At 43.8% G+C, this 22,116-nt stretch overlaps 4 protein-coding genes across 10 annotated transcripts in view; 1 reads left to right on the forward strand and 3 right to left on the reverse strand.

Moving 5' to 3' along the window:
* LOC109907786 (RNA-binding protein 38) overlaps window positions 1–3,892 on the forward strand; it is a 35,698-nt gene extending 31,806 nt beyond the window's left edge. The window contains exon 4 of the mRNA XM_020505994.2: window positions 364–3,892. Coding sequence (XP_020361583.1) covers window positions 364–718 — 355 coding nt within the window. The 3' untranslated portion in view covers window positions 719–3,892. The remainder of the gene's footprint in view (window positions 1–363) is intronic.
* A 1,875-nt stretch (window positions 3,893–5,767) lies between these two features.
* On the reverse strand, window positions 5,768–9,522 carry LOC109908621 (lens fiber major intrinsic protein-like). The gene is made up of 4 exons (XM_020507284.2): window positions 8,602–9,522; window positions 7,841–8,005; window positions 7,480–7,560; window positions 5,768–7,278 (listed from the first exon to the last, which is right to left on the reverse strand). Exons 1-4 carry the CDS (start codon window positions 8,959–8,961, stop codon window positions 7,093–7,095), a joined length of 792 nt encoding a protein of 263 aa, XP_020362873.1. The 5' UTR covers window positions 8,962–9,522; the 3' UTR covers window positions 5,768–7,092.
* Window positions 9,523–11,209: 1,687 nt separating this feature from the next.
* LOC109908636 (aquaporin-4) lies at window positions 11,210–20,818 on the reverse strand. 3 transcript variants are annotated; one of them, XM_020507297.2, is made up of 7 exons: window positions 19,477–19,698; window positions 17,552–18,662; window positions 15,740–15,934; window positions 15,439–15,600; window positions 15,166–15,330; window positions 14,895–14,975; window positions 11,210–14,700 (listed from the first exon to the last, which is right to left on the reverse strand). In XM_020507297.2, the coding sequence occupies exons 2-7, from the start codon at window positions 17,564–17,566 to the stop codon at window positions 14,485–14,487; spliced, it is 834 nt and encodes a 277-aa protein (XP_020362886.1). In that variant the 5' UTR covers window positions 17,567–18,662; window positions 19,477–19,698; the 3' UTR covers window positions 11,210–14,484. The 3 variants fall into 3 exon arrangements, with proteins under 3 accessions (XP_020362886.1, XP_020362887.1, XP_020362885.1); XM_020507298.2 differs by having other exon boundaries at window positions 15,740–15,931; window positions 19,477–19,632; XM_020507296.2 differs by having other exon boundaries at window positions 15,740–18,662; window positions 19,477–20,818.
* LOC109907787 (bromodomain adjacent to zinc finger domain protein 2A-like) overlaps window positions 19,756–22,116 on the reverse strand; it is a 38,123-nt gene continuing 35,762 nt past the window's right edge. For all 5 annotated transcript variants that reach the window (XM_020505997.2, XM_020505996.2, XM_031793966.1 and 2 more), the window contains one exon: window positions 19,756–21,961. In XM_020505997.2, the coding sequence (XP_020361586.2) occupies window positions 21,802–21,961 (160 nt within the window). In that variant the 3' untranslated portion in view covers window positions 19,756–21,801. The remainder of the gene's footprint in view (window positions 21,962–22,116) is intronic.

Raw genomic sequence — 22,116 nt, forward strand, 5'->3', positions numbered from 1 at the left:
AGACATTTGATCACGTGCCCATCTCACATTCTACGGTATTATTTTACAAGGATCCTGATCTACACATTGTGTGTGCTTGACGTAAATCTTTACATACAGTATTCGGGTAATACTATGCTAAAGCTAGCACTATTCGAAAGCTGAGTGTTCCATGCCATATGTCAGTCATTCACTGGGCATACTGGGTACTGTGTGTCCCCTGTAATTACAGTGGTGTGGTACATCATCTATAGATACTCTAGTGTATGTGCCTCTTTCTCCACGATGGCTGAGCCGTATGCGTGTCCTCAGGCCTGTGTATACATTCCTAATGTATAACCGCCTGCTGTACACTTGTATCTATAATGTTCTCTGTCTCTTCAGATTGGCCCAGCAGTATGTGTACCCCCAGGCCTTCCTCCAGCCCAGCCTGTTGCTCCAGTCCCACCTCAGCCCCTCTCAGGCCTCGCTCTCCTCCCCGTATCTGGACTATAGCTCAGCCTATGCCCCCTACACCTCCACCCCCTCCACTGGCCTGGAGCACTACCCCTACGCCCCCTCGCCCTCCGCTAGCTACCTCCGCTACAGCTACTCCCCCGCCACACCAGGCCCTACCATGTCTGCCCCCCCCACCCCTCCCACACCCATCCACCTCTCCCTCAACCCCCTCGCTGGCCTCTCTGCCCCCCCTGCAGCCTACCTCCAATATCCCCTCCACCACCCCGACCGTATGCAGTAAGGGGGGCCTGGGCTATGGAGGTGAGTGAGGGTAATCGGAGGGGGACACATGACAACAACGTATGCAGACTTGGAACAAAGAGTATTATTGCACTATGACCTGTGACATCATCAGGACGAGACTCCCGACAACCAAGGAGAGAGTGGGGTCAGAATCCAAAGGGCTTTGTGAAAACAAAGAAAAACAAAACACACTGAGATTTCTTCCTGTTTTTCTATTAGGGTTATTATCCATTATTTTTATCGTAGTTGTTACTATACTACTATTGCTGTTGTCGCCAATGTTTATATGAATGTTTGACGAGCTCTCCTTGTGTCCGATGCCAAACGTGATGGATTCAATGGAACATGAGAACACAAGAAGAGGAGAATTAATAATTCGAGAACCTACCACCTTCCACTCCTTACCCGCAGAGACCACCCACCCTCATACACAAATAGCTAAGGCTTTTCTGAGCAGCCCTTTAATGCAGTGGATGGGGTTTGAAGGTTGGGCGAAGATGGGTTGGATAGCCATTATATTTCACCAGATTCTCTGCCTCACTCTTCCAGAAGTACTGCTGAACATTTCATTAGCGAGATGAGACAGACGCAGGATGATAGAATTAGAATACTAGAATGGACATGAACCTTCTTATGATGGTCCAAAGGTCACCCATGTTGGTCAGGGAGATGGTCAACCATGGTTTGCCAGTGCTGTGATAAGGTATTGTGTAAAGCAATGAATGTGAAGAATTTATCAGCACTGTGTTAGCTAGCTAGCCAGCCAGGTTTAGAGAAATGATTCTATAAATTTGTCCAATTAGCTGCCAATATGCCAACATTCCATTCAAAAAATTTCTGTGAATTCACAGCCATACACTGGCGCATATCAGTTAATGGGACTTAGACACATTGTAAATGCAACAAGTACTGATATTGTATCACATAATAGCTTTCTGTTTACATATATTTCAGAGGCTATTTTATCGCCCCCTCTAGTAATTTAGTAGGATTTACAGTACCTTCAGAAAGTACTCATACCCCTGCTCTTATTCCACATTTACTTGTGTTATAGCCTGAATTAAAAAATGATTCAATATTTTTTCTTTCTCACCCATCTACACACAACTCCTCATAATGACAAAGTGAAAACATGTTTTTAGAAAGTTTAGCAAATTTTTTGAAAAGAAAAGAAAATATCTAATTTACATAAGTATTCACATCCCTGAGTCAATACTTTGTAGAAACACCTTTGGCAGCGATTACAGCTGTGAGTCTTTCTGGGTAAGTCTCTTAAGAGCTTTGTACACCTAGATTGGACAATATTTGACAATTTTTCTATTTTCATAAGTCTTCATGCTCTGTCAAATTGGTTGTTGATCATTGATCATTGCTAGACATCCATTTTCAGGTCTTGCCATATCTTTTCAAGTAGATTGAAGTCAAAACTGTAACTCAGCCACTCAGGAACATTCACTGTCTTTTTGGTTAGCAACTCCAGTTTAGATGTGGCCTTGTGTCTTAAGTTATTGTCCTGCTGAAAGGTGAATTAATCTCCCAATGTCTGGTGGAAAGCAGACTGAACCACGATTTTGCCTATGCTTAGCTCCATTTTTTTTTATCCTGAAAAACTCCCCAGTCCTTAATGATTATAAGCATACCCATAACATGATGCAGCCACCACTATGCTTGAAAAGATGTAGAGTGGTACTTAGCAGTGTGTTGTATTTGATTTGCCCCAAACGTAATACTTTGTATTCAGGACATAAAATGAATTGCTTTGACACATGTTTTGCAGTATTACTTTAGTGCCTTGTTGGCAAACAGGATGCATGTTTTGGAATATATTTTATTCTGTACAGGCTTCCTTCTTTTGACTCTGTCAATTGGGTACTATTGTGGAGTAACTGTAATGTTGTTGATTCATCCTCAGTTTTCTCCGATCACAAACTCTATAATCACAAACTCACCATTGGCCTCATAGTGAAATCCCTGAGCGGTTTCCTTCTTCTCCGGCAACTGAGTTATCTTTGTAATGACTGGATGTATTGATACATCTTCCAAAGTGTGATTAATAACTTAACCATGCTAAAAGGGATATTCAAAAAATACCTCCCTGGTGTTTGTGGTTGAATCTGTGTTTGAACTTCACTACTCAACTGAGGAAATGTTTAAAAAAACACAAGTTTGACATTATCCCCATATGGTGTGTAGGCCAGTGACAAATTCTCAATTGAATCCTTTTTTAAATTCAGGCTGTAACGCAACAAAATGTGGGGAAAAGTACAAGGGAATACTTTCTGAAGGCACTGTATATGGGCAGCATCCTCTTCTGGACATTCTTCAGGAATACCTTTCTGTACGTGGCCTTATCACCTCTGTACATTCTATTCTCTACTTCAGAATTTAGTTCTATGTCCATTTTTACAAGATTCATACCTCCAGTGGAAAATGTTTATGCACTCTCTGTCGTCTCTGCTTGTCCGTCTATCTGCTCTATTCCCATTTTCCATGTCCTCCATATTTGTGAGTAAATTATTGCAGATTGAGATAATCACAATTTCACTGAATATGCCATTATTATTATTCTAATGGAGTATGGGATGAATATGTATAAGGTAGACAACACTGTAACATATGCTTTTTATATAATTGTTACCCTAAGATATTCACGTCAAAGCAGATTTTAGTAAAGTATCTATTTCCATATTCATCATCATTAGAGACCTGCAGCAGCTGGGGTAACTGACTATCTCAGTATTTTTTAACATGAGCAGATGCAGAAAACAATACAGGCGAATGTAGGCTGTATTATTTGGTATTGGAATAGTAACGTGATGTTATAACGATATAATGTCTATCAGGGAAGTTGGAATTATCTCTGCTAGAACCTTCGTGTCCATACTTGACTGATTGATGCTATATGGGGGGGGGGGGGGTGATTCAGTAGTTGTCTGTGTGTGTGAGGCAGTGAGTACGCGTGAGTGTGCCAGTGTATGAATGTGTTTTTGTTAGCTTCAGTGTCAGTCCCCATTGTGAGAGTCAGCATTGTGCCATTGTCTCTGGGCCGGCTGCAGTTTAGGGTACAGAGCTGCTCCAGGAGTCTCTGTCTACATAACCACCTTATTCACATGTATGATGAAGCCATACAACCACAAGAATATATGCATAATAAAAATAATTTGTAATTAAACAAAATGACATGACTGTTTATTTTTTTGAAAACCAAGATGTCATGACGGGTGCATTAAGTGTTGGTCTACATGCTCTGGTTAATTCACAGATGATGTTTTTGCTCGTGTGTGGACACTGGAGGTCTGGAGTGTTTGGGTGGCTTACCATTACCATCTGTGCTGGACATCTGTGTTGAGTGTGTGTGTGGTGGTGGTGGGAGTATCAGTTTTGAAGAAGACATTTCGAGAAAATATTCAAAGTGAAGAAAGACATACACTTGGATTACACACAGACTTCATTTCTACACCAACTCCTTCGATTCTTCCCTTTATTCAACCAGAAAAGAATTCTGTTGTATCTGGGGTAAAACGCTGCTGTCTTATCGTATGTGGGAAACACCCACAGCCTTAACCCTCCATACTCCAGCACAGAGACAGTATTGCTCAAACACTGGAGGCTGGTGAGAGCTGGAACAAAGTCAACTGGAGGAGTCTCATGGCCATACTTAGTCATCATCACACACACACATACAGACTTATTGGGACACAGAAACTGGCTAAAATAAACACACACCATCTGTTTTTGATCAGTGCTGAATACCGAGAGGAGACAGAGAGGAAGCCAGTTCAGACTAACAAGATGCACCTACTGATGGTGCCCTGGTTGGTACAGCACCAACAGCATTGAACAAATGTACTCTTTCAGATCCAGAGAAACACTCGAGGGACACAGAGAAGCTGTAGCCGGCAGGCGCTAAAAACAATCGCTCACTCCTCTCTGTCCCCATGGGGGAAACTGTTGCTATTGTTGTATTCTCATAATGGTCTGGACATGTTTATAGTTAGCTCCTTCCCACAGGGCACACACTGGTTGAATCAACGTTGTTTCCCACGTCCTTTCAAGGAAATGACATTGAACCGACGTGGAACAGACGTTGAATCAACGTCTGTGACCAGTGAGGTCATAGAACACAGGGAGAGACGGGGGGGACGGGGGGGGGACAGAATTAAGGAAAGAAAGATAGAGAAAAAAAATGAACACAGCTTTGATATAACTTGACTAAACGAGCGCCGTTGCGCGAAGTGATAATCTTCCATTTGTAATAATAATAATACGTGATGAGGAGGACTATTAAGGTGTATAGGCAGCATTATTGTGTTATTTTCAATGATTTGAGTGCTTCTAAACGTAAGCTGGTTACAATAGCACATGGTTACAATATACCCTGTTACAGAATAAAAGAAAACAGAGGTGTGAACTATTCATTCATCCAATTTATTTGCATAGATTTAATCATCAAATAAATTGACCAGGTGGTGAACGTAAATCATTAGTACATAGAATTGCAGGAAATTCGTTTTAAAACAGCCGTCAAAATCAAGCTTTTGGTGCGATGCATTCATGCGTCTCAATAAGCTAGAACCTAAATGCATTACTAACTTCAACTCGGCCCAATTTACAGGTTCAATTTCCCACCCTGATATGGCCTATCAAGCTAGAACGGGCCCTGCGTCTCACCCAATAGCCTATATAGGCTAAATATCCCAAGCAGGGCTACAGCAACTTCCAGATCTGCTCAGGCTCTTGGGCTTTGTGGTGGCCACTTTGGTATGGGTGACCTATCAGAACGGTGTCGCTTTAACCAAGTGGTCACATATAGTTCTTGGTTCAACTACGCAACAGCAGGTCGGTGGAGTTCTAATGAACATCAAGGCAGACAAGGTTAAACCCTTTTTTTGTTGTTTTCAACATTCTCAAATTTGGGGGGAAGGGGAGCCAGAAACATGTGGGGAGCATCATCTTGTGGTCATTCCCACTTACTGCAAGCCAACGCAACACAGGGCATTAAATGCCATACTGGTATAATGGAGTTAACAAAACACGATGACACACATTTTGTATCAAGTTTTTTTGGTTTATTTTCATTTAAATATGGTTTAAACTGCCTTATGCTGACATTAAAGATCAAATCATAAAAGAAGACTTCATGAAAAGCTTACGCAGCCATTCTGTAGTGAAAGGAATCAGTCCGGTTTGGGATACATTTCCTTAAAAATTATTTTTTTCTTATTTTTCTGAACAAAAAAGCAGATGGTTTGTGTAAAAATGAATATCATAGCAAATACCACAGTGAGGGGAGGATAAGTTATATGTCTTAAAAATTGATAACGTAATGAAAGATAATCATGATACGAACAGGAGAGTGGTCATGAAAAGAAAACAAAATGAAAAGTACTGTTTCTGCGAACTCGATTCAACACGAATTCACACACGGACACACACTCACTGGCAAACACACTCACGCACTCACTCTCACTCACACACTCTCACACACACATACTGTAGAAGCACCCACACTCACGCACGCACACAGAGATAAATTGAAGTGATTTGAAAAATGAAACCCTGGTAAAAATCGAATGGTATCATACATCCACGTCTTGTGTCTGAAGTGCAGAAAACAACTGGGAAAAAAATGGAGAGCGATAAATCGGATGCATAATGAAAAAGCATGCCCATCTTCACTGATCTAACACAACCCTATCCGACTAAAAACCTGTTGCCCCTCTATCCTCACCCCAACCCCTTTACCCCATCTACACCCCTACCCTCTATCCTATACCCTTACCTGCCCAAAGCCCACCCATGCCCTTACCTCTTACCCCACCCATACCTACATCCCCACTGGGCAAACACTGGTCGAATCAACGTTGTTTCCACGTCATTTCATTGAAATTACGTGGAACCAATGTGGGAATTGACGTCTGTGCCCAGTGGGTGCCCACCTAAACCTCACCCACATGCTTCTGTTGTGACAGGTCTGGATCTTGTGTCTATGTGGATGTGTGAAGGGAAGACCTGGTGGGGGGAGGGGGGGGGGGGGGTTTAGTGGGACTGTTGGAGCAGGCCCTCCCTGTTCGCCTCTATCAAACACAATGTCCAATTCAGTATACAGAGTGAGGTTGGAGGGAGAGAAGTCTCGTTGCATGTTGAGGTTGAAGGTTGTGAACCTGTCTGTGTATGTGTGTGTACAGTTTGTGTATAAATACACGTCTGAATCTGCATGTTTAGTCAGTGTGGCTCAATGTGAGTGTGTGTGTCTGTGTGTTAGTTAGTGAGTCTGTGTGAGTGTGTGTGTGTGTTGACGGGTTGGGGGTAGCACGGGGGTTGGTCGAAACAGGGCCTGTCCCTCATCCCCATCCCCAGATAGGGACAGGCTTATAGGGCTTGTGTCTTGAGCTCGATGGGCTCCCCGCGGGCGTCCTGCTGGGTCTCCGTCTCGGGGGGTCGGCTGCCCTTCAGTGTGGCCAGGCGCTCAGACAGACCGCGCATGCGGGGAAACAGCATGAAATCGTACAGAAGAGCGCCCATAGCACCTCCTATCATGGGGCCCACCCAGTACACCTGACACAACACAACACACAAGGTTAGCATGAAGATATGGCACGAGCGACTTGTATTGTTGTCGCTGATATAGTTTTGGTATTAACTATACTCTTAAATACCATAAGACCATAGAATCCACCATTGTCATGGTGGATGATTTGATCTATTATACGAATATTTCAGATGCTGCATTATGGTGTATGACTGTGCGTTTCTCACCCAGTGGTTGACAAAGTTCCTGAAGAGCACAGCAGGGGCGAAAGATCTAGCAGGGTTCATTCCAGCACCAGTGTAGTACATCTACAGCAGAGAAGGACAACCGGGCGCTCAGAATGAAATACTAGTTTCTGTTGTACACAATGCCGTTTTTTGTGTGTGTATTCCACTATGAGTACCTTTTGGTCATCACGTGTGTGTTCCCCTATCCGTGTGTGTGTGTTTATGAGTGTGTGTGTGTGTGTGTTTATGAGTGTGTGTGTGTGTGTGTGTGTGTGTGTGTGTTTATGAGTGTGTGTGTGTGTGTGTTTATGAGTGTGTGTGTTTATGAGTGTGTGTGTGTCTGTGTGTCTGTGTTGCTCACCCCCATGAGGTGTCCGACTGTGACAGCGAAGCCGATGGACAGGGCAGCAGAGCCCATGCGTCCGTTCCTCCTCTCATCCGTCACGGCAAAGATACAGATCACCAGCTGCATGGTCAGAAACACCTCCACTGTGGTGCCCATGCCCAGGCTGATGCCAGGCTGCAGCTGTAGATGGCCAGAGGAGAAAAATATGCATCAGACTTGAGGTCCTTTGTGGACAAGTCATTTTGTAAAATAAGTCTATCCTCTTTCTAATAAAGTGTATAATGTTTGCGCAATTAGATGTGGTCTTCAAGTTAGGTTTTTAAACAGGACATGTCAGGAATGACTCAAAGATGAAACACAAATCAACCCAAACTGTTTAAAACAAAAACAATTTTATCAATGCTTTCAGTGGCCTCACCGCTATAGCCTCAGTTTTACATAACACTGATGGCTTGGATTGTGCTCATTGTACAGTAGCAACTGTAGTTACCAGAAGGTTCCGTGATGATTCCATAATTCCTGTTCATCTCTACCCTTTCTAAATCCCCAATTACATTCAAGAAGCCTACCGAAACCAAACCAAACAATTATCAAACCCTATCAACATTGTTGACTATTGTTGATATATATATAAAAAAAATTTTTGCTTATTTGAGCTGACAAGGGTCCACAATGGCAACCTATTCCCTATATAGTAGGTATTTTGCAGTGCACCATGAAGGGAATAAAGGGAATAGGCCCAGTGCTTTTTGAGATGTGGGTGAGTGGTGTCTTACCATGTTGAGAGCCATGTTGCCCCTCATGTTTTTTGGGGTGACCCCATAGAGCACGGCGGCCCCGGCCACGGCCCCCAGAAATTGGGCAGCCCAGTAGAAAAAAGCGCGGAACAGGGACATCTGGGAGCCTACCAGATAGGCGAAGGTGACGGCCGGGTTAATGTGGCCGCCGCTGATGTGGCCGATGGACTGGATGATGGTGGCAGCCGCCAAGCCGAAGCACAGAGCTACGTGCAGGATGTGGTGAGGCCCAGTGGTCCAGCGCAGCGCAGCGCCTATGCCGAAAAACACAAAGAACATGGTACCGAAGAACTCAGCGAAGACCGCCCGCCAAAACGCCATGGACCGGAACTCCCACATGCTGGCCGTTCACTGGACGATCCTCGGAACGGAAAATGTTCTTGGGAAAAAAGTTGTTGGGGTGAATCTGGAAAAAGCTTGTACCTTTTAAAAGTCTAAGTGATCTTTTTGCACTGTTTCAGATGCAAAAAAAAAAAAAAGTGATTTCCCTTTGGCAGTCAGCTAGCTGGGCTGACCTAAACGTTGTCTCACTGAGCCAATCAGTTGGAAGACAAACAGTTTAAAAAGTCGACAGAGGAATCCACCGATAGATCTGTTTCTAATCTACGAGCGATCTGGAGTTGGCGCGCAGGCAGTCAAACATCAACTCGGCTTTGCTTGCCTCCACTAGCCGCCTGTCGTAGAGACATAGGGGTGTGTGTGTGTGTGGGGGGGGAATGTGTGTCTCAGAATAGTTGTCAAGAGGTGTGCATTGATGCTAGAGGAGTGGTTCTAGAATAGAGACAGGGATAGACGGAGTGTCCTGTGGACGTTTTAGCCTCTCTGACGGAGGGGAGAGGGCCCGCCGGGGGCTTTATAACACCCCCCCAGGGGCCCCGAGTGACGCCATAATCCCCCCCCTCTGGGCCAGGGGCGGGGGGGCGGACATACAGGACGGCCCGAAATCAAACAAACAAACCCCGCTGTCGCCCCCCACAATAGACAGAGCGGGAAGAGAGGGGGAGTACCAGGGGAGAGGGTGATTGTGAGGAGAGAAGGGAGGGGGGTGAGAGAGTAAGAGAGGAAGAAAAAATAGAGTGAGAGCGACATGAGGGAGGAGGGAATCAAGAGAGAGCAAGTGACTGGGTGAGTATAAGAACTAGTTATGGACATCAACCCCACAGAAGTGATGAGGGGAGTTTGTCTAGTTGACATAGTGGTACAGTACATCATCTGTTGACATGTTATAACCATGATAACCATGGGGACTAGTGCTGATGGCGGAGAACGGACACACACACACACACACACACACAGATAATACAGTGATCCGGGGGGGGGGGGGGCAGACGGAAGAGCCTAATGCCAACAGTGTGCGGAATTAACATGTAGACTGAAATGCCTGACCTTGTGAAACCGTTGTCTTAGCATCGAGCATGTACGCCGCATATGAACAGCAGAGCTGCTTGGATGTTAGAAATGTGTTCATTCATAACTGATAAGATGTCAGGAAACGCGTGTTGTGCACAGAAGGGAAAACAAATGAATAGTCGACATGATCAGCTGTAAATTAGTATCATGTCTGTATTTCAGTCTGGTCTATAACATCTACTGTGTAGAGGTGAATGCACTCACACAAAGCAGTGCCTTTAATCACTGACCTCAAATCCAAACAGCGTTGTTAACAGAGGTAATAACCATACGTTAGTAGTTATAAGAAATACTTAGGGGCTATGAGCTTAACATTGGGGTTGGGAGCACGACATTGGGACCTTAAATGTCTGCGTATAATGTACAATAATAGGGTACTTCTTAGAGGCAATGAACTTGACATTGACACCCAGAGCACAGGACAGAGGCATGCATATGAACATATAAACGTTGACTACAGCTGCAAAGTGGTTGGAAACAAATACGTTTAAAAAGCAAACAAAATTAGTCGAACTATAAATATCAGCCCTTCCAAAACAGTCAGGTAAATTTTAGACAGATGTAGCTGTTTTCTCTCTCTCTCTCTCACTCGCTATTCCTCGCTCTCCCGCTCTCTAGGAGGTGCTGGGATGTTCAGTGGAGAATTGATTAGGCAGAGGTTTGTATTGTGTATGAGGGTGTGTGCCAGGCAGGAGGGGGGAGAGGCAGGGTGGCCCGCTAGCAGCCAAAGCCCTGAAAAATCCCTGAATGGGGCTGTGGAAAGGGGGAGGAACAGGGCAGGACAGGAGCGGGGGACAGGGGAAAACAGGGGTTATTGGGCTCCAACACTGGAGCATCGAGCTGACCAGTCCAGAGCCATCACTGGGCAGAGTGGGCTTTAAATGGAGAACGCTGAGCTCAGCATTTCAACTCTCTAAAAACACACACAATGCAAAATGCTGGCGGCACAAGGCAGTTATTTCCTATTGTTTGTTATGGCGAGTGAGAGTGAATGTGTATGTGTGTAGATTAGAAAGCAGATCCATGTGTGTTAGAAACTGAAGGTGCATTCGTATGAAGTGTGCATGTTAGACGATGTCTGCGCGCACACATTTTGAGTGAGAGTGTCTGTGTGCTTGCGCAACTCTTATGTGTGTGCAAAGAAATATCATTATGGTTTCAATAACGATTGCCCAGCTTTTAATTCTTAAACATCCATAGCTTTATACAGTTAACAAAAACAATTCAAAAAGTTGAACATTTGCAACGAGACATCCATAGCAATTCAGGTAACAAAAAAACTAAACATATTGAAAAAGGTACATCATCTCCCCAAAATGTTTTCCGCCTACAATTGCTAATTACAAACCCCCAGAATCTTGAAGAAGGGGGTAGGGAACGCTTCTGTGAAAAGCTGGTCCCACAACCTGTTTAGACCTGGGCCATTAGAGGGCTCTTGTCTGAGGACTGATTTGACAGTGAATAGCAGAATAACAAGAGCTTTGAGATGAGAGAGCCTTAGGAAGAGAGGACAGAGATGGTGGCCTATGTTAGCGTGTCAGTGATCAGAGTACAGAACGCTGGCCTCTTTAACATTTCAAAGCAGTCACAGATGACAGGGTGAGTAATGCTAAAATAAAAGGATTCTGTGTTACAAAACGGACATTTCTTTGAGTGGTTGTTGGGTTATACATCACATTTCTCCGTAATTTAGAATAACATCACTGATAACACTGAATATTGATCAAATTGTGTAATATATATAATGTATGTACAATTTTACATGTTGTGGCTAAGTGTGAAGGCTACACATTCATATGTAATTAGAAACTATAACTGTGTTGTCTTCATCATTATAAGTATATTTATATTATATGTATTTAAGCAATAAGGCCGGGGGGGGTGTGTGGTATATGGCCATTATACCACGGCTAAGGGCTGTTGTTATGCACGACGCAACGTGGGATGCCTGGATACAGTCCTTAGCCGTGGTATATTGGCCATATACCACAAACCCACGAGGTGCCTTATTGCTATTATAAACTGGTTACCAACGTAAAAATAAATGTTTTGTCATACCCTTGGTATACAGTCTGATATACCACAACTGTCTGCCAATCAGCATTCAGGGCTCGAACCACCCAGTTCATAATATCGCATTTATCTTATGCTAATGTACACAGAAAATTCTCCAGTGTTAAATGAAACACTGGTCCAGTGTCTATACAGGTCCACACTTTTCAGTGTTAAATGAATACACTGCTTAGTGTATAGTGTTATTTGCATATTTCCCAGAGTGCCTTGTCTTTCTGGTGAATTGTAGAATAATGATGAGTGATAAAGTTACATAGGGTCAAAGATCATACCTCACAAGGAATGCTAACATCCCCTGTTATCGGTAAAGGTGAGAGGTTAGCGTGTCTTGGGGGTATGATCTTTGACCCTATGTAACTTTATCACTCATCATCATTCACAATTCATTCAGGATTATCCGTGATCATGGTAGCATCCACATTAATGTAGAAGTGAATGGAAACATATTCTCTTCTTATTTACAATAAAAGTGACTCCAAAACGACACAAAACATTATTTACCATTTCTATAGGACACAAATAATCTTAAACACAACCAAAACAAAATGCAAATGCATCCAGCAAGTTTGTAAAGTCACACGCTTTTGATGTAATCATTGCGTGGTAGGAATATGGGACAAAATACTAAACTTTTGAGTACTTCATTTCTAAGAGTCTTTAGAGGAGTCAATAACTTTTACCCCTACCTTTTTAAAGGGAAAATAATATTACTTGCTAAACTAAATCTCTTTCTCTGTGCAATTGTGTTAGTATAAAATAATATCATTTTCCCGTACTTCAGAAAGTATTCATACCCCTGGACTTATTCCACATTTTGTTGTGTGACAGTCTGAGTTCAAAATGGATGAAATAGTTTTTTTTCCTAACCGATCTGCACACAACGCTCCATAACGACAGAGTAGAACACGTGTTTTTATACATTTTTTGCAAATGTATTGAAAATGAAATACAAAAATGTCTCATTTACATAACTATCCACACCCCTGAGTCAATACTTTGTAGAAGCACCTTTGGCGGTGATTACAGCTTGGGTATGTTGGTATCAGCTTTGCACATCTCAATTTGTGGATTTTCACCCATTATTTTTTTTCAAGCTTTGTTCAATTGGAAGGGGAGTGGCAGTGAACAGATTTCCACAGATTTTCAATAAGATTCAAGTCTAGGCTTTGGCAGGGCCACTCAAGGACTTTCAACATTCTTGTTCTGAAGCCATTCCAGCGTTGCCCCAATATTAGGTCGTTTGCACTCTGAAGCAGGTGCTCATTAAGGATTTGCTTGTATTTGGCTTCATTCATTGTTCCCTCTATCCTTACCAGTCTCTCCAGTCCATGCCGCTGGACGGCATACCCATAGCGTGATGCTGCCACCACCATGCTTCACGGTAGGGATGATGTTAGATGGGTGATGAGCTGTGCTTGGTTCTATCCGGACACAGCGCTTTGCATTCAGGCCAAAGAGTAGTAACATTGTCTCTTCAGACGACAGATTCTTTGGCCTTTTCGCAAACTTTTTTGTGTGCTGTCATTTACATTTTTGTCAGGAGCAGCTTCTGTCTGGCCACTCTCCCGTAAAGCCCAACTTGATGAAATGCTGTAGAGACTTAGCCATCTGGCAGGTTCTCCCATCTCAGCCAAGGAACTCTGTAGTTCTGTCAGAGTGGTCATTGGGTTCTTGGTCACCTCCCTGACCAAGGTCCTTCTTGCCCGGTTGCTCAGATTGGTCAGACAGCCAGCTCTGGTCAGAGTCTAGGTAGTTCCATATTTTTTCAATTTCCCAACGATGGAGACCACTGTGCTCTTGGAAACTTTCAACACTATAGAAATGGTTTTATACCCTTCCACAAATATACGCCTCGTCACAATTCTATCTCGGTGATCTACTGGCAGTTCCTTGGACTTCGTGGTATAGTTTCTGCTCTGAAATGCACTGCCATCTGTGGGACCTTATATTAACAGGTGTGTTTCTTTCTAAACCATGTCCAAACAATTGAATTGACCACAGTTGGACTCCAGTCAAGTTGTAGCACAAAATTTAATGCACCTGAGCTCAATTTGGAGTGTCATAGCAAAGAGGTGTGAATACTTATGTAAATGAGACATTTATGTATTTCGTTTTCAATAAATTAGCACAAAAAACAATCTTAAAACAGGTCTTCACTTTGTCATTATGGTGTATTGTATGTAGATAGGTAAGAAAAACATCTATTGAATCGATTTTTAATTCAGTCCGTAAAATGTGGAATAAGTCAAGGGGTATGAAAACCTTCTGAAGTCAATTTAGCTCATTATTTGAATAATTTATTTTATACAGTCATTATTGCTCATCTTTATCAAGGGTGTCAATCATTTCAGACCCCACTATATATTGTTGTGTCCCTTTCTAGTTGTGCTCCTGTTTGTTGACCTGCTTAGCCCTCATGGCGGTCTGGGTGACGGTGGACAGGGAGGACCGGGATACGCTGGTTGCCTCCACCATCTCTATGTCCTTACAGGTCAGACACGCAACCAGCTTCTGCCTCGATGCACTGGGGGCAAAGAAGAACTCATGGGACACCCCGGCCAGCACTGCACCCAGCACCGGTCCAATCCAGTACACCTGAGGGGAAAGGGGGGGAGAGATTGGTTAGGACTGATGGAGACATAGAAGAAAGAGGGAAAGAGAGGGAAAGAGCTGAAGGGAGGGAGTGAGAGAGGGGGAGAGCAAGAGAGAGCGAGAGAGAGAGAGAATGTAAGAGAGAGAGCAAGAGAGAGCGAGAGAATTTGTTCGGTATGCAGTTCAAGGTGTTTTACCCAGTGGTTTTCCCAGAAGCCAGTGATGATGGCTGGACCCAGGGAGCGTGCCGGGTTCATACTGCCTCCAGAGAACCGACCCTAAGAGGACCACAACACACACACATAACCAATGATGAAAACATAGTACAGTAAGTAAAGTAAACTGAACTAAACTAAACTACACAAAACAACACTAATGAACTAAACAATTCAACTAAACTACCCTCAACTACACTAAACTATTCAACTAAATTAGAGATAAGAGGATTCAGACGTGAACAGTTCTGACCCCGATGAGCACGCCTGCGCTGAGAGAGAAGCCGATGGCCAGGTTCCCTGGTTCTGTGTACTCCCTCCGACGGTGGTCCTCCACGGAGAACACAGTGAAGACCAGCTGGAACGTTGACAGAAGCTCCATCCCTAGAGCCTGGGCCGCGTTCACCTCGAGAGGAACCTAGAATTGGAGGGGGGGGGGGTCGTTGTAATTGTACAGGTCTATGATTAGATTTAGACACCCCCCCCCCCCCCCCCCCCCCCCCTCGCTCCTTTCACACAGACTGACCCTGCTGACGAAGCAGTCTGCGGTGGTTTTGAGGGGCAGGGCGAAGTAGAGAGCCCCGGCCCCCAGGGAGGCCCCCAGACACTGGGCTCCCACGTACACCAGGGCCCTCACCAGGTCCAGCTTCCGCGTGGCCAACAGAGACAGGGTAACTGCTGGGTTCACCTGCACCATGATAGAGAGGCATAGAGTTCAAATTGACAATCAATCATAGTGATCAATTTACAGTCATTCTGTGGAGAAAGGTTAGAGACATACACATGCATACAGACACACAACCATAAGTCCAGAAAGGCAGGTTCACCTGTGCTCCGCTGATCTCTCCAAAACAGTGTCCCAGGGCAACAGCCACCATGCCTGCAGCCAGGGCTGGGTAGAGGGGCCCCGTGGAGGCCTCTCCAGGGCCCGGCACAGAGGCCCCCAGAACAGCACTCACAAACACCAGGGAACCCAGCAGCTCGGCCAGCATGGCACGCCAGAACTCACGACTACGCAACTCCTCAGGGAGAGGGAACAGAGGCACATGTTTTAATCCTCCTGAGACAAAGCTATTCATTTTTTGTACTCTCTAGTGGACATCAGTTCTTTGTGCATATCTCTGAGGCCATACATATCTCTGAGGCCATACAATCATATCACATATGTGGGGGTGTGACCTTGACAACTTTATCTTCCTGGGGCCGGACTCACAAAACTTTTTTAAGAAGACTTTCCTTCTTAAATGCCATTTTATCCTTAACTATAGACTTAAGAAGAAATTTAAGCAAAGTTGCTATTCCTTCAAAAGGTTATTGGAAATGTTCTTAGGCAGAAAGTCAAGAAGAAATTAGATTCTTCAAAATAAAGGACATGTTGATATTGGACATGTTCTTAATTCCAAGACAGCTAAACCCGTGTCTTAAATTCAGGGCAGTGAGAGAAAAAGCTCATGAAAGCAAATTGAACATTTTCAATTCACTCACAAACGTCATCTGAAAGTTTCAGTATTGATTATTTTAAACCCAAGAACAGGTTTTAGAAACGTAATCTCAGCAAGAAATATGCTAATTGCTAGCTAGATAGCTAGCTAAATTGGTTGCCTAGCAAGAAACATCTTAAAGAAGATTCGTAAGAAGATATTTGAGAAGTTCATAAGAAAATCATTAAATCTTAAGACATTGAGGAATTGCACTTACGAACTATTTTATGAAGTTCTTTAGCTTACATATTTTTTTGCGTAAGAAGTTTTGTGAATCTGAGCTCTAGTTCTTTAAAAAATGTCTTCTTGTCAAAATGGACACATTTTATGGAAATTTGAAAAGAAGTGTATGTAATTATTAATGTTCATTTTTGTGAGTTTGATATTCAAATTGTTTCTAGTAAGTAAATATATCAGGAATAGTTAAGTGAGTTGTCAGGACTGTGTAATAATTTGTTCACATTAAATAAGAGCTAAATAAGAGGAAATGTCCTCTGTAGTGGATACCCGGATGCTTGCAACTATGTTTTTTTAAAGCACTATACCCCCACAAAAAAATAAAAATCCCAACCCTTTTTTTTCTCCAGGTCTCAGGAGGATATAGCATTAACCTATCATTGTAAATACCATATCAAACCCTGTGTCTTGAATATACAAATATGAGTTTTATTAGCATGCTAACCAACCCACGCCACTCTGATACTTCCATTCCGGCTTATCCTGAACACTTATCATTAGATTATGGTAAATGTGGGCACAATCCAAATCAAATGGCCTAGCAAGTTATGAAGTTATGGAACTAACCTGTGGATTGATCATTATCAATGTCTGAAGAGGCCTTACCGCCACGTTGATCAAAGGCTCATGTTATTAAAATAACTTGACTAAAAATGTCCAATCACTTCTTGCCAACCGGTGGTAAAACCAAGCATTTTCTTTTTTTAATACACACACACACACACAGCCACACTCAGAAGGCTGTCATTGTAAATCGTCATTTGTTGTCTTGGACCAACATTAGTTAATTACAGGTGAAGTAAGATATATGAAAAGTAAGCATCTGCATTGGGCTCATGGAAACTTTATTTATGAATGTTCGATAAAGCCTTTCTATGTTGTGTAGGAACAAAAAAAAATAATATGTTTTTTTAAACTCACCTCACGCAGTGTCATGTTTAACAGCTTGAGTGTGTAATTATCTGTCTTGTTTTTCTCTCCGTCCGTTTCTGTGCTTCTGTCCTGTCGATCTGCAGGATCCTTTTCTCTGTCTGTCTGTCTCGCCTTCTGTTCGTGTGTTTCGTCTGTGTGACTGGCCTTTCCCTGGAGGAGCGTCTGAGTGGCCCAACCACAACACAAGAGGACTCTGCCCCCCCCCTCACCCTCACCCCCCTCTCTCACCCCTCCTTTTACTAAACTCCCTTCCTCTCCGTTTCTCCTCCTCCTACCTGTGTGTTATGAATTAGGTGGAGTGATTGTCCAAGTGCATTTGGTCACCATTCCCCCTCCCCCAGTATGAGGCTATGTTTCCCAAGCGAGGGCTTCTCCTCCTGGGCTGAGCTCAGCTGGAGTGTCCTTTGCACCTGGCACACATCATAGCTCCTCGGACTCATTTTCATATCAATGACACTGAGGAGAGGCCCATTACTGAGGAGAGACGGCGAGAGCTAGAGGAGCCATATCATGAACAGGCCAAATCATTATCAAACACAATTACAGCGTCCACATTATGGGATGGACTGATCAGCAACTGTGTATGGGTACAGCTTGACTGGATCCAACCACAAGGTCAACCTATACCACATATTGTAATAAATACTTTTTTAAATGATTGATAGCTGTAACAACGTTATCATGTTGGCATCGAGAAACAGAGGCAGAGAAAAAGATGGAGGCTGCAGTGACAGCGGGATGAGCGCAGGGTTGTCTGAAGGACAGTGAAAGGTTGACCTTGACGTCATCATCCTTCCACACGGAAAAGAACTGAACACTTTACCGGGATTAAAAAGGGCCAAAGGTTTCTATCTAATCTAAAGTTTATCTTCAATGATCTAATATGTAACTGTTCATCTCCCACGTACCATGGCATGTCCTCCAGCTCCTCCTCCTTTTTCTCTCTTTCATCAACCTACTTGTGAGGTACCATTCGAATCGCCATGGAGACAGTCTCTTTCATGATGCAGTTGCCATGGCGCCTATTGTGATGCTGGCTCAATGGATGCTTTTTCTCATCATCTTTGATAGGAAACAAATACCCCTGTGAAGATCCACCCTAAAAAAAACACAGAGTTGCTGTGTTTTAACACTCCCAATGTATTTGCTTTTTTTGAGGTATTTGATAACCATTTTACAGACATTATCCTTGCAATAAAGTCAAGATATGAGCCAAATTGCACGTCCATAAGTCTCAAGTTGTGACGTGTTGTGCGACAGGCTGTGTGATAGTTTTGATTAGAACTGATAAATCCAACAGATCAGGCTTAAAAAAAAAAAATCAAGATGATTACATAACACCTCGACCCAGTGGAGTGGTGGGGACCTGGCTGATAAAGTGGTGTTTTGGGGACAAGAGGAGACCGGACGAGGTCAATGGCCAAGAGAAGCCCCCTAGGCATCAGGGGCCCACTCCGTACAAGACCCGGTCCAGAATTAACTGGTTGGGGGGGGGGGGGGGGGGCGGTAGTGTGCCCATTATGGGGTGGATTACCCCCCTCCATGGGCGTTGTTATGCCCCTTTTGTGGAGTTAAGCCCCCCTGTGTGGGGCAGGATGGGTGGGGTCGAGCAGTGGAACCCGCTGGCTGGGGAGTTTTCAGTCCCCTCCACCCAGAGTGCTGACACTGACACAACCATGTGCGCAGACATACACACACACACACACAGACAAAACCCCACTCACACCTCTAACTGGTTGCCACTAAAACCCCTGGAAAAGTGCCAGCTAAGGGATACAAGGGAGATAGAGACCATCCATAAAAATCCCAGAATAGAGAGAGTGCATGGATAGTGTCAGAAGAAAGTATTTGAAGGGTTACGCCGTTATCTCCCTCTTCCATAGCACCAACTTCTAAACGATCAGCACACTCACCCTTTTTGGTTTCTGTGTGAAAGGTGTAAATGAGACCTCTTCCCCCTTGGTCCCATTTAAGAAGAGGAAGTCCAGCTGGCGCCGACTGGAGGGCCTTCCCTGCAGCATGTGCTCCAGACAGGGCTCACCAGGGTACTGAGGTGTACATAGGGTTGTCTGCGAGTGTGCACCGCGCCTCTCTTACACCTCCATTCAAGCGGAGGCTACTGTACGAGACTGCTACTGTGATTTAATAAAACACAAAACAGGAGTGAAATGAGGACCCAGGGACATTTGGAGTGTCGTCTCTCAACTAGATGTTTTTTTTATTCAACTCACAGTACATTCTACAGATGCACACGTGTTACATCACCTCGATACAACATGGTCTCGTAATACGTCCTCTTAAAAATGATAGATTGGTCCTAAAAATATAGAAAGGAACAAATTTAAAGTCACAAAAACTGTACATTATTAAAAATTCACTTAACACCACATTTGCTTTTATTTTCATGTCTTTTCTTTTTAAATATAGAAAAAAGAATGTCCCTTTTGTGTAGCAAGGAACACAACAATGCATTTCCTATCGACTGGTTTCAGTTCAGTGTACGAAGCTTTAAATAAAACCTGGATTGTGGAGTATCGCCCTGTCGCCTTCCTACCTTTCCCATAACCCACCAACCACACCAAGCTATGGAGCGCAGTGGCCCCTTTTCAACAGAGAAAAAAATGTATTCATAATAAGAACGTGGGGTTAGCTAAATGTGCACATATTTGTATAGAAGCCTTTTTTCAGCACGAGTCAAGAACAAAAAGTTTCTCCTAACACACAAGCTATGCCTGCTCTCTACTGCCAAGCTGCAGAAACCTACACACAAAAACCTCTCAACGCACATTTCCTGTTATTCCGCTGTACTTTTTTTGGGGGGGGGTTATGATTTTCTTGTTTTAGAAGCACAGGCCTATGTTTCTACGTTAGTATCAAATTGACGATTGAACATTTTCAGTGTTTCCCAAATACCTGTTCAGATCCTTTAAACTTAGAATGCAGATATATATCTTTTTTTTATCACTAGGAAACATTGAGTGACATTTTTCCATAATATCAAAACAATTCTTCCAACGAAAGGATGTCGGTCAAAACATGACATATTGCTACAGAACAGTCAACCGATAATATTTCAGCAGCTTGCTAGTTTTCCGCACAATTTGACCAATATGGTAAGCTGCAACACAAAGCGAACAGTGTTTTAAACAGAGGTTCAAAATGGCGGTAGCGCCTTATTAGTCCTATTCACACAGTCTATGGGCACACCTCACCTGAAAATTCCCATTGCTGTGACTACCGGTCTTCGTTGTGATTACGAAGCAGTGAAAACACAAAACGAAACGAAAAAATAAAAAGCCTCCAGTTTCTGAAACCAGTGTCCTTCACACAGCAGCAGGGTAGTCGTGTGTATGTGTGTCTGTAGCTGTGTGGGTGTGTGTGTGAGTTAGGGGTTGGTTACGTGTGATGTGACAGTCTTTAGAGAGAAAAAAACGATCCTGTCCACTTTGTTTTACTGGCCTTTTCATAAATCGTCTAAACATCTCAACTAAGGAGTCTGTACATATTCACTACAAGCTATTGCTATTAAATAATCCCAGCTATTGTACTCTTTATATATATATGTATATATATATATATAGAATATATAATAAAAATATATTGAGAAAAATTGCTTCTAGGCATAAGACCACACATTACATTTCCATTGAACAGTTAAGAGAGGATCCAATCTCAAAGTGTTTGAGTTTAGAGCGAACCGTAGGGTTTTCAACCACTTGTGGTCGAAACGAGGTCAGAGCATGTCCGGTCTGAAGCGAAGCAGTCGCATTGGTCTGGCAGACCTCCTGACCGGGACCATGACACAGGGTAAAATTTGAGAACCAATCAACTCAGGGCCTCAGACCCCCCCCCAGCCCCTCAGAGCAAGGGATGGACCAATATCGTGGCATTGTTATGAGACGAGGGGTGAGGCTTAGGAGAGAACGTGACGACAGCAGAATTCCAAGCAGGTGGTCAGGTGCAGAAGTGAGGGTGCAATGGGAGGGCGGGCGGGCGGGAGGGAAGAGAGGTGGAGAGCTCAAACATCCCCCTCTCTGTCATCCAGAGAATTTCAACCCAAGAGTCGAGGTTTTAAAAAGGAAAAACAAGAACGACAGACAAATAACCAAATCTATACATATCTATACAGGGCTGGAGGAGACTCCAGCCCAGACAGTCTTAGTAGTAATGGAGAGCATAAGCGTCAGGCAATGGGGTTAGGGCACTGTCCTTGGCCCCACCCCCAGCGCCCTGGGCTCCTATTTGTCCTTGCTCTCGTAGAACTCCGCCCAGCGGTTCTCGAAGAAGCGCTTCATGGAGTGTCCAGCCATGCCCACCTCGGACGTGTCCTCGTTGAACTGCTCGCAGTTGTTGAACACCAGATGGGCGTCCGCTGCAAACTCCTCACAGCTGCAGTACCTGGGAGCAGGGGAGGAGAGGGGAGATAGACAGGTCAAATATAAAAGGTGACAGGTTTTCAGTGACATGATGGGAAACGAGAGAAACCGGCCTCCATAAAAGGAAGTTTGGGTCATGTTGTAGACGGACACAGACAGAGAGTGAAGTAGTGCCCT

The sequence above is a fragment of the Oncorhynchus kisutch genome, linkage group LG17 (genome assembly GCF_002021735.2).
Source record: "Oncorhynchus kisutch isolate 150728-3 linkage group LG17, Okis_V2, whole genome shotgun sequence".
NCBI lineage: Eukaryota > Metazoa > Chordata > Actinopteri > Salmoniformes > Salmonidae > Oncorhynchus > Oncorhynchus kisutch.

What these genes read in the sequence shown, in the direction of transcription:
- LOC109908621 (XM_020507284.2), bottom strand. Translation starts at nt 8,961, where the DNA reads ATGTGGGAGTTCCGGTCCATGGCGTTTTGGCGGGCGGTCTTCGCTGAG. An exon ending in GCAACATGGCTCTCAACATG is followed by an intron (nt 8,006 to 8,601) that starts GTAAGACACCAC and finishes GGCCATCTACAG; the next exon opens with CTGCAGCCTGGCATCAGCCT. An exon ending in CAGTCGGACACCTCATGGGG is followed by an intron (nt 7,561 to 7,840) that starts GTGAGCAACACA and finishes TCTCTGCTGTAG; the next exon opens with ATGTACTACACTGGTGCTGG.
- LOC109908636 (XM_020507296.2), bottom strand. Translation starts at nt 15,991, where the DNA reads ATGAATAGCTTTGTCTCAGGAGGATTAAAACATGTGCCTCTGTTCCCT. An exon ending in GAGAGATCAGCGGAGCACAG is followed by an intron (nt 15,601 to 15,739) that starts GTGAACCTGCCT and finishes ATCATGGTGCAG; the next exon opens with GTGAACCCAGCAGTTACCCT. An exon ending in GCGCAGGCGTGCTCATCGGG is followed by an intron (nt 14,976 to 15,165) that starts GTCAGAACTGTT and finishes TGGTCCTCTTAG; the next exon opens with GGTCGGTTCTCTGGAGGCAG.